We start from the raw sequence: 12,892 nt of genomic DNA, 5'->3' as shown, positions 1-12,892 counted from the left end.
TGTATACCAACATATTAGGGATTTTTTTTTTTTTTCACAGGAGTGTCCTAGTTGTCTCAAGCAGTGTGTAGTCCAGTACATGGTATGGGCCTGATTTACAAGGATAGTAAAGTCATACTCAGTTAGGCACTTTACTCAGTCTACTGTGTTGTGGCAAAGAAGTTTGAGGCATGTCACCTTACATCATCTTATGCATGGTTGCTGGTGCTTGTCCCCTTGATGCATCACTTCAGGCAACAGCACACTTGGCTAATGTGGAAATTCAGACACCCTCAATGATCACTATTCTAAATATAGTGTTGTTCCGGAACACACAAAAACAGAGACAGGAAGCATATTGCAGGCCATATGATCCAAAGCCAGACCATAAAATGCTGGAACAGCAGTCACAGAAGTAGACTGATTTTTAGTTATTTTATAGTTTTTGTTAGCTAAGTACAGTACAGCATATACAGATATAACTGTACAGGGAGATTTCTATAACATTAAGGTTATCGTAAACTGCATTATATTGGTTTCCATTGTTAACCATTTATACGATTAACATACAAATACCAGCCTTTAATTTCAATAGCAGGTGATTATAAGTGTTTCGCAGACTGTCGTCCTCGCGGTTAATTGTAAGTAGATGTCGCTACAGTACAGACACTGAGAAATCCACGGTTTTAAATTAATATATAAAAACATAAAAATGGGAAACTGATCTCCTTACCTAAAGCGGCTCGTGTAACGCACAAAGCAAGTAAACCTGCGAAGAAAATCTGTCATTTTTATCATCGTTTTACGGACGAGGTGTCTGGGTTCAGAGAGTGCCTGTGGAGAGGGCGTGTGGAGACAGAGCTCGGTGCACAGTGCAGTGCCCTTCGCTCCACAAACTTCATCACCATGAAAACTCGGCTATTTGACCAATTCTCGCAGCTCGACTCTCTGACAACGTGGTTATGATGAGTTTTCAGACACCTGCTTCGACAAGGAAAGGTGACGCTCGTTATTACCCTTACTGTCCATCGAACATTGGGAGACCGGACCGGACCAGAACCGCCAATATTCGGAACGGGCAGAACGAAAACTGAAAAGGCTTACAGGTACATCTAAGGAAACATAACGAAGCCTGCAAGCCCTTCCTTGTTAAATTGTAACAAGCGCTTTCTTTCGCTTTTGAAACACGAGGGAGCCTCCAGTCCTGGTCATAACAGGCGTGTCTGTAAGTTTTCAGTCCAAAGCAGATGGTGACTGGACAGATTTAACAGCTCTTCCCCCACGCTACAGGTGCAACTGCTTTAAAGAGACCTAGAAATCTCGCAGACGTCGAGATTTCCAGGATCGTACTTCTCAGGTCGTCGTTGTACACTTGCAGCTCGGCTACGAGGACTTTGCCTAAACCATAAAAACATTACTGTGTATACACATAAAACATTTCAATGACTGTCTTCAGAGAAGGCGACAGCATTTGATCGTCACCAGGCTCCAGGAAACAGCTGCCCCCGAAGCACGGCACACCCCAAACTAGAACATGTCGCTCGTTCCTGGTTTAAAGCGCTCGACTTTGAGTGGAACAAACTTTGGAACATAAAAGGATTTCATATATGTCAAACAGAATTGTATTTAATTCCAATAGCAAAAGTGAAAGATTTGTTTCGTGAGAAACTCGCAGAACATACGACTGTTCTTTTATCTCATGGAATCGGATCGCAATAGGGGTTTTGTTTTTTTCTGTCCCACTACAGAACCGAATGGTACCAGTTTCAGTGGCTGTGGCGCATACATTGCATGTTAATTGGAAGGATGAAGTGTAACAGTTGAAGATCAAGTCTTACGCCCTACAGTATGTAGGTCGTGGTCCATACCGAGAGTAAGCAACTAAACACGAAAACATGAATAGTTGTGTCTCGTCTGGTGGGGCGGTTGTAATACATCTTTCTACCAGTAGGTGGTATAAACCTAAGAGCCTCACAGCGCTCCTCCGAGCAGCTCTCTGCATCCGACATGTTCAGCAAAACCCGATGACGTCTGAGCGCTGCAGCCTAAAACCACATACTGCACTGCAGTTTTTAATCTGGATAAATCGTCCCGGAAAACACGCAGTCGGTTACAATTTTAAAAGAGGCAGACATATTTGCCGGGCCAAGAAATCGGCAACTGTACTACGTTAAATGATAAAACGATATCACAATCAGTCGTGGCTTACTCAGGGCCCCTCATGTAGCCTGCCAGCGAGACGTTTTGGCTAAAAATGTCCTTTCCGTGTAATTTTTCAAAAATGTGCGCCGCGCACTATCCCCTTAAATAAACACTGATGTTGCCCTTAAAATGTCCTTGCTTTTTTAGTGCATCTTACACGTCCGCACCCAGCTGTCATTTTTACATATACAGGACGTGTATTGAGGTCATGCAAAATGCCAGGAGGGTTTATGTCTCACGTGCGCTGTCGTGGGTGTGCAAAATCCCCAAACATACAAGGACTAATAATCAAAATTAAAAGCCCGACGGACATGGAATTTCTTTCAATGCGCAATTATCTGCTCCAGGAGAGCCAAGGTGCAAAGTCTAATTCAAGTGAATGCGGATTATCGGCCCGACCAGAAATGGCATGTACAGTAGATTACTTGTTTTGGGTTCGCCGGACGAAACAAATGAAATGAAATAACTTTGTGTTAAGCGTCAGAGCTTACCTGCATATCTGGATGGAGGAGGAGAGGGAGAGCGGTTTGGCGGCAGACATGACCGGTTTTGTCTTTCCTTGGCTGTAAGCGAATCTAGGTGTAGGGAAGGAATGCCGGCAGAATGTGCTGAATGAGACAGTGAGCAGAGCGGAGCAGACAGACCGAGACTGCAGGACCGCTGCAGCCGGCAGCCCGCTCAGACGGCAGGGGCTTCAAGCAATGAAACTGTTGACGAACATGTCTGAATGTTATATTTAAAGTCATGCTGGAGATTAAAAACGAGAAATTTTGGAATCGGGGATCTTAAGAAATTTTGTATATATTATGTTGTCCTTAAAGAAATCGTACTCTTCGTTGTTTCTTTATGGGGATATCAATCTAAGTAATTAAAAATAGTGTTAGGCATTATTGCTTTGACCATTGACAGTAATGTAGCACGATTCAATAAAAAAAAAGCAGTTTAAGGTTTTTCGGAATCTCTGTAAATACAGTGGCAGGCGGTTTTTGTGCTTGGGTCGTTGTCTAACAGTTGGTCGGAGAATTCCCACATTTAGTACTTTATATGAGATTCTGACGGCTGAGAATAACTAATTAAATAACTAAACTAATTAAATAACTAATCTTAGCTAAACACAATGTTTAATATAGCATGGAGTATTCAATTTAAGACAGCGTTAAAACGTCAAATAAAGTACCTAGTTTCAAGAAATCACTGAAGACATACCCCTTGTTTAAAAAAAAGAAAAAGAAGTGTGTTCTTAGATTTTAACATATTTTAATAACATAATTATTATAAATCATTCCCCTTAAAATTTCTTTACCCCCAAATTGTGTTAGATTTTCTTCACAATATTTAAGAAACTGTGTAGCATCCATTCTATCCACTGTGTGGCAGCAAACGCCAAAATTCAGTTAAAATGACAAAGAACAGAGGCAAAGTCTGTCACCAGCGCGGGAATTCGCGAATTCGCAAACTAAGAAAGTGCCTCCAGCAGGTTTTCAGTACCATTTTCGCAGAGAAGATGTTGAAATGAGTTTTAACGAAGGTCGATCAATGCTGCTATTGCGTACGCACCCAAGTACTGTGTCGTAAAATGACTTGCACATTTTAAGCAGACATTTTTTACATGTTGAACGCGAAAGGTGTTTTTCTGTTGCGACATTGACATCACATCATACGGTATAAAGCGCTGCTAGATTAAGGTTTGTACACATCGTGGGTGATTGGTCGTGAACGATATCAATGAACTGTAACACTTTCCAGTTTCAGTTGCGTGTTTGTTGTAACCTGGGTACCCGATGCAAGGCAGGATCACTACTTTTGGATAAGTGCTCTTAGACCTGTGAGCGTCTGCAACAATCCCCACTCCCCGAGCTTTCGCTCTTACTGATCAAGAACACAACATTTATTAGCATCCCGGATACGAAAAATGCTTTATAATAATGCTTTACGAACGTACAGAGCATACAGTAATTGCACTCTGGAAGAGACCACTACTTTTTAAGTGATTATGACCAGCCCATACTTGTTGCTTTGCAATTCGCACGCTGACCCAGTTCCCCAATCGAACCCGTGCACAATAATATACGAATTGGGGTGAGAGAGAGTTTTCTGGAACAAAACATGTATTATGTGGCATATCCACGGCCAATACTGGAAGAAATGTCAGCATAAAAGCGAATGTTTCCTGATCATTGAGTAAATTATTTGTTTTCCTCCCCAAGTGAGCTTAAGACTCGGTTTTGCTAAAAGACACTGTAACGTACAGTTAACGCGAGCTTATGTCCTGTGTTACTGTTGTTCTATCAAGTTTAAGCAGTTTAAAATATTTTTGAGTCAAACTGAATTCTCTGTGTCAGTGTGTAGATTCTGTATCATTCAAAATATGTTAAACTGCATAACTCAATAAAACAACAATAACGCAGGACATAAACTTGCAACACAATTTTCTGTGCGTAAAAAGGCGCACGAGAGCGGCGCCACTGGGCAAACAGTGGTTTCGTCACGTGTCTCGGGAACTATCTGACTTTGCCACTGTTCTTGTTGTTTTGCGCTGGTCCTGTCGCTCCTTTGTTATTATTTTACAAAAGGTTGTTGATCTTAATAATAATAAGACGATTTCTGCGTACCCATTGCGTATGTTGTGTTAGCGTTCTCAACCCTACCCCAGCGAGTTTTTTAACTGGCTTTAAACGGGCTTGTGCTCACCCTCGTCAGATCAAATGCATTGTTTCACGTTGTCAGACGTTTCTTTATGGTTTTGTGGTTTCTCCTTTGAAAGATGTTTTATTTAATTGCGCAGATAATGATTACTGAATGCCCTCCCTTGAACTTGTTTGAACAACTAACTCGTAGGGATTTGAAATGCACCCGATAGTAACCCATTAGAAATTAATGTGTGTGTTTTTTCTTAACATTATATCTTATTATATCAGCTTTTAATCAGAACTGGTTATTTAGTTGAGGAAAATAGAAATATATGTAAACGTTCAGCATGTGTGATGAACGGCAGTCGCTCGAACAAGCATGTTTCTTTCGTGAAAACATACAAAGAAAGCCCAATTTAATCTTTTAAACCACGTTTTTCTTGATTTTATCTCTCTAAATCCAAGTCTTTAGAGATATATAACCTACAGTAATTTCTATATCTCCGAAAACAACAACCACGTGCGCGAAAAGTCGGATTGCAGCTGCGATTATCTGAAGCTGACAAAATACAGCAAAATGTTGTCTACTTTGCATTTATTCAAGCCAAATAAAAAAACATCCACGATTTAGATTATCTGGTAATACAATTATGTTAGCCCTTTTAATTCTGTGCAAGTGCGTACACAGGTAATAGACGCAGGCGGTAACTGTTTGAAGTGAAGGCTTTAACAGGAATGTTCTCCTCCGAAGTCACACGATGTAAATAGACGCCCTTCTCCTTGAACTCTTGTGCTACAGCCCTGTAGCACGCGAACGTGCCAGCACCAGGCTGCTGTGATCACTTTCCCACGCTCCTTGACTGGAGCGAGCGCTGCGCAGTGATTCATGGCCGGCTCTCGCCTCATGGCGCGCCTGGGAAACGCTCACCGAAACTGCTTCGTCAACTCAAAATTGCTGGTAGGCGGGAGAGCCCCGATGCACTGTAGCAAGTCTAGACAGTCCGCAGGTTTCGGCTGCGAGGGAGGCACAAGTCGGCTCTGCGTGCCAACAACCGCAAAATGATGCAATGATGCGACTTGTCTTGGTGTTACAAATGGCCTGAGAGATTTAACTCCTTGAAGGGGAACCCAGCTTTCTGCTGTCAGGTGTGTGCGTGCTCTTGTTGCGGGCGTGCAGAGTATAGTACCGCGTTTGAACATTTAACGAAACGAATCCTGCATTTTTCAGAAATTCCAAATGACTGCTTGTCCAAGGCTGAGGAACACATTGGATTTATCAGAAAACGAGAAATGCGTTTTCCTATGAAGCACAAATCAAGCGCATACTGTACCTCAACCGGAGAGATCTAACGTGTCGCATCCGACCCGCTGCGATACTGGAGGCTCTGTGGCATGTTATTGTCCAGGACTGATGTAGCTTTGCCTACAGGTACTTCAGCAGCTAGGGCCTACAGTGTGTCCGCTCAGCTGAGCACTATGAAGAGTGTGTCATGAAATCCCTCAGATTATTTGGAAGCGTTAGCGCATCTAAATGACACACTCAAACAATTCTTAAATTGAAAATGTAGTAGACGTCGCCTGTAGATCTTCCAAGCCTTGTGGGCTGTAGCCGACTTTGTAAGCTTGTATTGTTGCCATCAGTTTTGCTTCGCTAAATTGAATAAGCATTGTCAGATTCTGATTGTATTCATCCCGAGCTGGTTTGTATTCAAGCTTTATGTAAATTTCTAAGGCTCCATACAAAAAGCACTGTAGCTCTGAGTGTCACTAAAGGCCTTAATCCTTTTCCATCTTTCCTTAGGGATGGAAAACCCTTCAATTATACAATAAATTACCGCACTGGCGGCTGAGCACGAGTCAGTACATATAACGGGTGTGTCATCGTTTGTTTGTTTTTTTTTCGTATTTTTGTTGATCTAAATGAATACTTAACATTGTTGGAAAAAATGGAAAGAGCAAAAATAAGATCTCGCTTGTTTGCTTAATACCAGATTCAAGTATATACTTATGTTTCTAAGTATTTGATCAATTCCTACCTATTTTCACAAAACGTCCCGCTTTTTACCTCAATTCAAAGCTGCTGGGCAACATGGCACATCAAATAGGACAGCTATGAGCGCGAAACAGAAAGAAAGGCAACCACATTTTTCCCAAAGATAGCACATTTTATTGAAATTTCCTGAAAGCTTGGGGATTTCGCGTCTATGTCACAATAAATATTATTTGTACTCCCCCAAAACCAACCCCCTTCTTAAACAGAACAGACTGAAATTACAGCGCCTGAAGAATAACAGGCCCAGCACATTTAAAACATCTGTGCCCAACACATACGCAGAATAACCCTTTGGGTTTTACAAGGGTGTGTTTTTTATACAACCCACATTCATTTAACCCCCAAGAGGACTAAATATTAATATTTCGCAGAATTTACCAGTTTTCCAAACCTTTCTAAAACCGGTTTGAAAAATTGACCGCGAATTATACATTTCCAACGGCCAAAACGTTCCATAGTCAGTAAACTGCAACACAAATAAAACGTCGTTCAAATGGCGGTAATTCGTCACACATTTGTACAGATGAACTTTACAATGAATCTCCACCACGCGCATTATATTTACATGTTTAAAGTAAGGTTCAACGTATAAATATTTGACAAACAACAAGACGCACACGTTTTTGCCCATTTTGTTTTGGAGGCTACCACGGCCTCCACATGTTGGCACTCGGGGCCTGCGGGACTGGCTGCCGCCGGTCTAGTAAAGGACCGTTGCTGTTTGACTCGGGTCTGGAGCCGCCCGTGGGGTTGAGGCGCAGGACGCTTTGATCTCTCCGGGGGAAGGCTCGGGAGTTCGGTCCGCTGCAGTTCAGACAGGCCGGCCCCGCTGGTGCTGCTGCCTCGATGGACCGCTGGATGTATTCATTCAGGCGCTGGCACGTGTCCTTGTCCAGGAGGTCGGTTTTGGGGAGCAGGCTGGATACACGGTGAAGGCACGCTTTGTAACCCTCTCTGTAGCCGTCTGATGGGCCTAGGAGAGAAGAATTATTTCCATTAATTATTCTGTTTGTTTTTCTTACCACAGGAGACACATATATCGAGGGATTTATATATTTCGTAAAAATTCTCTTACTGATACGAAACCTAAAGATAACCGCCATACAGGTATTACAATCTATCTTATATGGGACGTTTTGATTATTGCAAATAGATCACCTTTCTTTTATCTAACGTCTAAAACAATGGGCTGCTTTGTACAGTAATTTTCATAAAAGGAAAAGACGGATCTACAAAGGGATATTACAGAAGAATGGATTTAAACCACATGTTCTGCAAGACATGACTATTGCGATTTCAAGAGATGGTGTGTCGGAAAAGGCAACAGGTGAAGACAGATACTCACTTTGAACTGGGGTGCTGGGTAGATCTCTGAGAAACCTCACGGTCATTTCCAGGATATCAGCTTTCTCCAGCTTGGAGTACCGGGAATTCTGCAAAGGAATCATGAGAAAGTGGTTAGAGATTTCTCAAAGATAAAGAAGTGGTTCTGCATGTTTTTGGAGTAATAGTCGTTCATCTGACTTCATAGGTTATCTTGTTTTCCCCAGTAAATTTAATACAAAAGTTATTATTTGTACAGAAACTTACATCTTTCCCGATTAAAGGCAGGATGAGGGTCTTCAGTTGGATGAGGCTTTCATTGATACGTGCACGTCTTCTCTTTTCCATCAAAGGCTTTAGAGTCTGGGGGGGAAAAAAGACATTTAGAGATTAACATTTGATTCCACGGATGAAAATCTCACACGAAAAGAGCAAACAGAAACTAAATTGGATTGAATAAACCACGGTGCATTAAATGCGTTTTTACCTTTCTGAGCTCGCTGGCTTCCTTTCTCTTGGCGACCGTTAGTTTTACCGAGTGAGCCGGCATGGCTGAGGAGCTGATGTGAGGAGTCATGGTTCTCGTGGCTAGGTGCTCTCTCAAGGAGTCTCTGATGTGAAATGCTTTTCCGAGTCGCGGCCCTCGGTATTTATGCACAATCTGGGCGGCTGAGGAACGCCCACCAGCTATTGTGCAATAATGGAGACGCTGAAAGCGCTCCAGAGAACAGCCAGCGCACTGTATTCATTAAGATAACCATCTGTCTCGTGGGGGCACTGAGCGTACCACCACTGTTGGCATTCAAACATTCGCAACATAGACTTATAAGAAATTAAACATTTATACAGTATATCTGCATTTCCCCAAGCCTACTTATTATCAAACACATCACATATATCAGCATTTTGTGCATTGCATTATCAGCAATGAATTAGATTTAGCCCCCCTTATTTTTAATTTCTTCATGCAATGACACGAAATGCGACCTTTGAATTCAAGCGTTTGATTTTATTTGCGAAGTAGTTTGCACGCTATAAAAGCAGTTTAAAATCCTGCTGAAGGTTAGGTTACCCGTGCAATGAAATTCTGAAATTAACAGTGGCCACAGATATTATTCAGCTGTTTAAGGAGTTCACCCTTTATTAAAACGTAAAACAATATACAAATTGTTGTATTTTAATGCATATGATTGATTTGTGTCAAATGTAGTAACTGATGGGACTGGGGGTGGGGGGGGAGGGATACAATGGTAGGAGGGGTAAGACTGGGGGTGAGGGTATGGGTTCCCCCTATTCTAAAAAAATATCTATTTAAATTATGAAGCAGCTTCCCAAGCCACGCTATACAGGGACAACATCTGCTCCTCAAATCCCCGTCGACTGTATTTATGTATTTGTCGCAGGTCTGTGAAAGCACAAACGTGCACCTATGCGATATTGAAACAGCGGGGGAGGGGTTCACCAAAGCGAGTCAGGAGGGGAATGGTGAACTTGCCTCAACAAGCATTTCTTTCTTTATATTTTCCAAAAGTGAAAAGTAATATTGTGCAAACAATATCCTGAAATCGGTGACCGTGTAAGTGCCCCTCAATGTAACTCAGAAACCCCGAGATCTTGAAAACGTACACAGTACGTTTCAGTGATTTCAAGATAAAAGCAATTCAACGAAGAGCAATAAAATATTAGTTTGGGAATGATCAAAATGATGTTGATTGCTGTTTATATATAATATAGGTTTAGGTATAGTATAGCTCGACGTACAGTAACGCAGCACCGTGCTCGGGCTGTGGAAGAGCTCAGCGGAGGCTCACGCGTCAGGCACGAGCCAGCAGCGCCAGATGGGCGCGTATCGCCAGCTCCGCGAGTTGTTTCGTCATTTGCCTTATATTTTTTGTAATGCAGGTTCTGTTTGGCTTAATTTTGTTAAGAGAATATTCGGCGTCAGTATCCCATCTGTACACCTCTTCTTTAGCTGTGTCAGGGGGGTGTCTGTGTACCTTATAGGGATAGTTTTTTTTTTTAATTTTCCGTCTGGCTCTTATTTTAATTACTGCTTCCTGAGAGAATTGATCAGATATTAACTTTTTGTTTATCCTTTTTACCGAAGGGGAATAAGACGAGGATTTAGCGTTCAAGCTAGATTTACATTGTTTATCCAGCTGCACGCTCACATCTTCCCTTCTGAACACACTGATCTGTTACCCACCGATGTATTCCTCTCAGCGGCTTCCCAAGCTGAAAGAGCACGCTGTGCCTCACCAATCTGTTACTAAAATGAAGGAAACGTCCATGGATATCGAAATGGTTTAATCAGCTAGACCTGAAAGCATCTTCGGCATCCCAGTAATACATTCAATATTTCTCAAATTCAAATTTAAGATGTAGATTTTTTTTAAAAAATGGCATGCAATAAGACGTTAGTGAACAAGAACTTTAGATGGGCGGTAAATGTGAGATTTGAGTATTCAAGGGTTTTTGCTTCTTTCTGGTGGAGAAACAGCTCGATGCTGTGGGCTCCGTCGTCTTAGCAGCCGCTTCTTAGGAACAAAGCAGACGAGTGAAACCGATATCAAGCAAACTGCACGCGCCTTCATCCCCCGCGGGACCTTCAATTAGCAGCCGCTGCAACTCCAGATAGCCGTGCACTGGGGTACCCGAAGTTTTTCACATCAAGATTTCGGTTAGAATTCCCTTTGTCTTTTAAACAAATTTGGCGTGGGTACCCCATCTGTGTAAACTGAATAGACAAGAATCTTTTGTTCAAGGGGTTGGGATACATCGGAGGGAATTACAAGGTTTGGTATTTAAGGGTGGGGGATGGTACTTAGATTTCTCTTAACCTTGAGGACGGACCCTCGCTCTGTTGGGTGTTTTGTTTTTGCTCGGTTGGTAGACCAGAATTAGTTTTCGTTTTTTTTTGTTGACGAGGAGTGTAGTTGACGTTTCGGGAAATAAAACGAGACAGGGCGAAACATTATTTTTTAAAAAAGCTGAAGACGCAGCCACGAATCGTATCGTTTGCTTTCTATTCGATGTAGGCCACATTGGAAGGTCTGTTCTGCAGTCATTTTCAGTGAAACGGGACTGCTTGCATTAGTTTGAGTGGTACTGGAGAAATAATGGAATAGTAATCGTTCATTACGAAACCATACGATTCAATGCAGTAGGTATGTTTCCTAAATAGAAATTTAGCAATAGAAAATGTGACAGGAGCCTTTAGCAGTACAGCATAACAAGCTAGAGAATAGAATTATACTTCAATCAGCTAATACCGTCAGAATAAGGGGGAAAGGACATTCTGCTATTAAATCAAGACCCAAATGCGAATAACAACTTTTTTTAAATTTATGCTCGCGCTTGCTGTAAAGGCTATGTACCCTAACGACAATAAAATAATAATATTATACGTTGTTGTTGTTGTTGTTGTTGTTGTTTTTTCATTATGCCGCGGAGGTCATACTTCGGACCTTATTGCATTAATTAGGAAAACGACATGAGACCGGCACGAGCCGGCATTTCGGCGTGCAGATGGGGCCGCCTGTCCAGGTTCAGCGACGCGTAAAATTCAACACTGGTGGAGTTTCCAATTCCCATTTCAGGGTCTTGTTAGCTGGCGGCTGCAAGAATCCCACATTTGACAGGGCGGTGCTGTGGTATACTGTAAGTTATTTGCCTTGTAGTTGTATCTTATACAACTTTTGATTACTTTTTCTCAAAACCAGCAAGCCAGTTCTCTGTAGAACACTGAAGCAGAAAGAACGTCGGATCACGTGAGTCTGAATGTCCAAAGGTAAATATATTCTGCGGTATCGTAAGAGAAATCTCATTCGTGCATGGTAGTAAAATTGACTTATATCCATGCTGGTCACTGGGTTAAATGCTACCATGCAGAGGATGAAGAAAATAGGCACGAATGTGTCTTCAAGAGTGAAAGGCCAGACAGTGTGCTTAATAGCGTGATAATTGCAAAGATGTGTTTGCAACCACATGTCCGATTTTGTTTTCAAATTCACATCTATACAAAACAACAGCTCCTAACGGGAATGATATGATATATCGTGTCGAATGTCTTGTGCCGCTGGAAAGTCTGCCAGAACGCAAAAACTAAGAGTTATGCCACGTGATTATTTGAGCGCACGAAGGGGAAAAACACTAATATTTCAGTTCTTCAAAGGTCGTAAATGGGATTTTCTGTATAGATTAAAAGTATAGAGTATAGATTAAAAACTCTTAAGAGGCTTTGGAAGACAGACTGGGTAAGAATGTCGTGCGTACGAATTCATTTACGTTTCTGGTGGGGTGTCAAGAAAGGCTCGTTACTTTCAAAGTTCAGACCACATGCCAATTAAATTTGTGTTTTTTTTCAGAGATGAGGAGATCACGGATGCTAACCTATATCAGCAAGACGAAAGAGATAGCTTCCCAAGCCAAAAGGTACGCTGAAATCGGTATGATATTGGCTAAGTTCACATGCACGATTACGTCTGACCTAGATTTGTGGACTGGACGAAGTCAATAGGGGCAGGTTTTGTTTTTTCCTCCCCAGCACTATTGAGGGTCTTAGGCTGCTCAACAGTTCTTTTACTCATATTTATACAATTGACTTATATCGTCTTATTTGGCAGATCGCATGGTGAATCACTCCGTGCACAGCGCATTTTAAACAGGTCAAACAAGCAGCAGTACATCAGAACTGATTAATAAT

The 12,892-nt window shown here is 41.9% G+C and overlaps 2 protein-coding genes across 7 annotated transcripts in view; both read right to left on the bottom strand.

Moving 5' to 3' along the window:
- Positions 1–2,860, bottom strand: part of acot7 (acyl-CoA thioesterase 7) — a 92,239-nt gene extending 89,379 nt beyond the window's left edge. The window contains exon 1 of one of the 6 annotated variants that reach the window (XM_088617575.1): positions 2,673–2,860. In XM_088617575.1, the coding sequence (XP_088473701.1) occupies positions 2,673–2,722 (50 nt within the window). In that variant the 5' untranslated portion in view covers positions 2,723–2,860. Of the gene's footprint in view, positions 1–712; positions 1,282–2,672 lie in introns of those variants that run through there. The other 5 variants (XM_088617580.1, XM_088617574.1, XM_088617576.1 and 2 more) reach the window with 5 other exon arrangements.
- Positions 2,861–6,955: 4,095 nt separating this feature from the next.
- On the bottom strand, positions 6,956–8,828 carry LOC148642088 (transcription factor HES-2-like). Its single transcript, XM_088617185.1, has 4 exons — positions 8,675–8,828; positions 8,455–8,550; positions 8,210–8,297; positions 6,956–7,837 (listed from the first exon to the last, which is right to left on the bottom strand). The coding sequence occupies exons 1-4, from the start codon at positions 8,762–8,764 to the stop codon at positions 7,509–7,511; spliced, it is 603 nt and encodes a 200-aa protein (XP_088473311.1). The 5' UTR covers positions 8,765–8,828; the 3' UTR covers positions 6,956–7,508.
- Between the last annotated feature and the right edge of the window lie 4,064 nt (positions 8,829–12,892).

Source organism: Lepisosteus platostomus, chromosome 23 (assembly GCF_059453375.1).
Source record: "Lepisosteus platostomus isolate fLepPlt1 chromosome 23, fLepPlt1.hap1, whole genome shotgun sequence".
NCBI lineage: Eukaryota > Metazoa > Chordata > Actinopteri > Semionotiformes > Lepisosteidae > Lepisosteus > Lepisosteus platostomus.
Note: the sequence above shows the minus strand (reverse complement) of the source record. Positions and strands in the feature narration are given on the sequence as shown.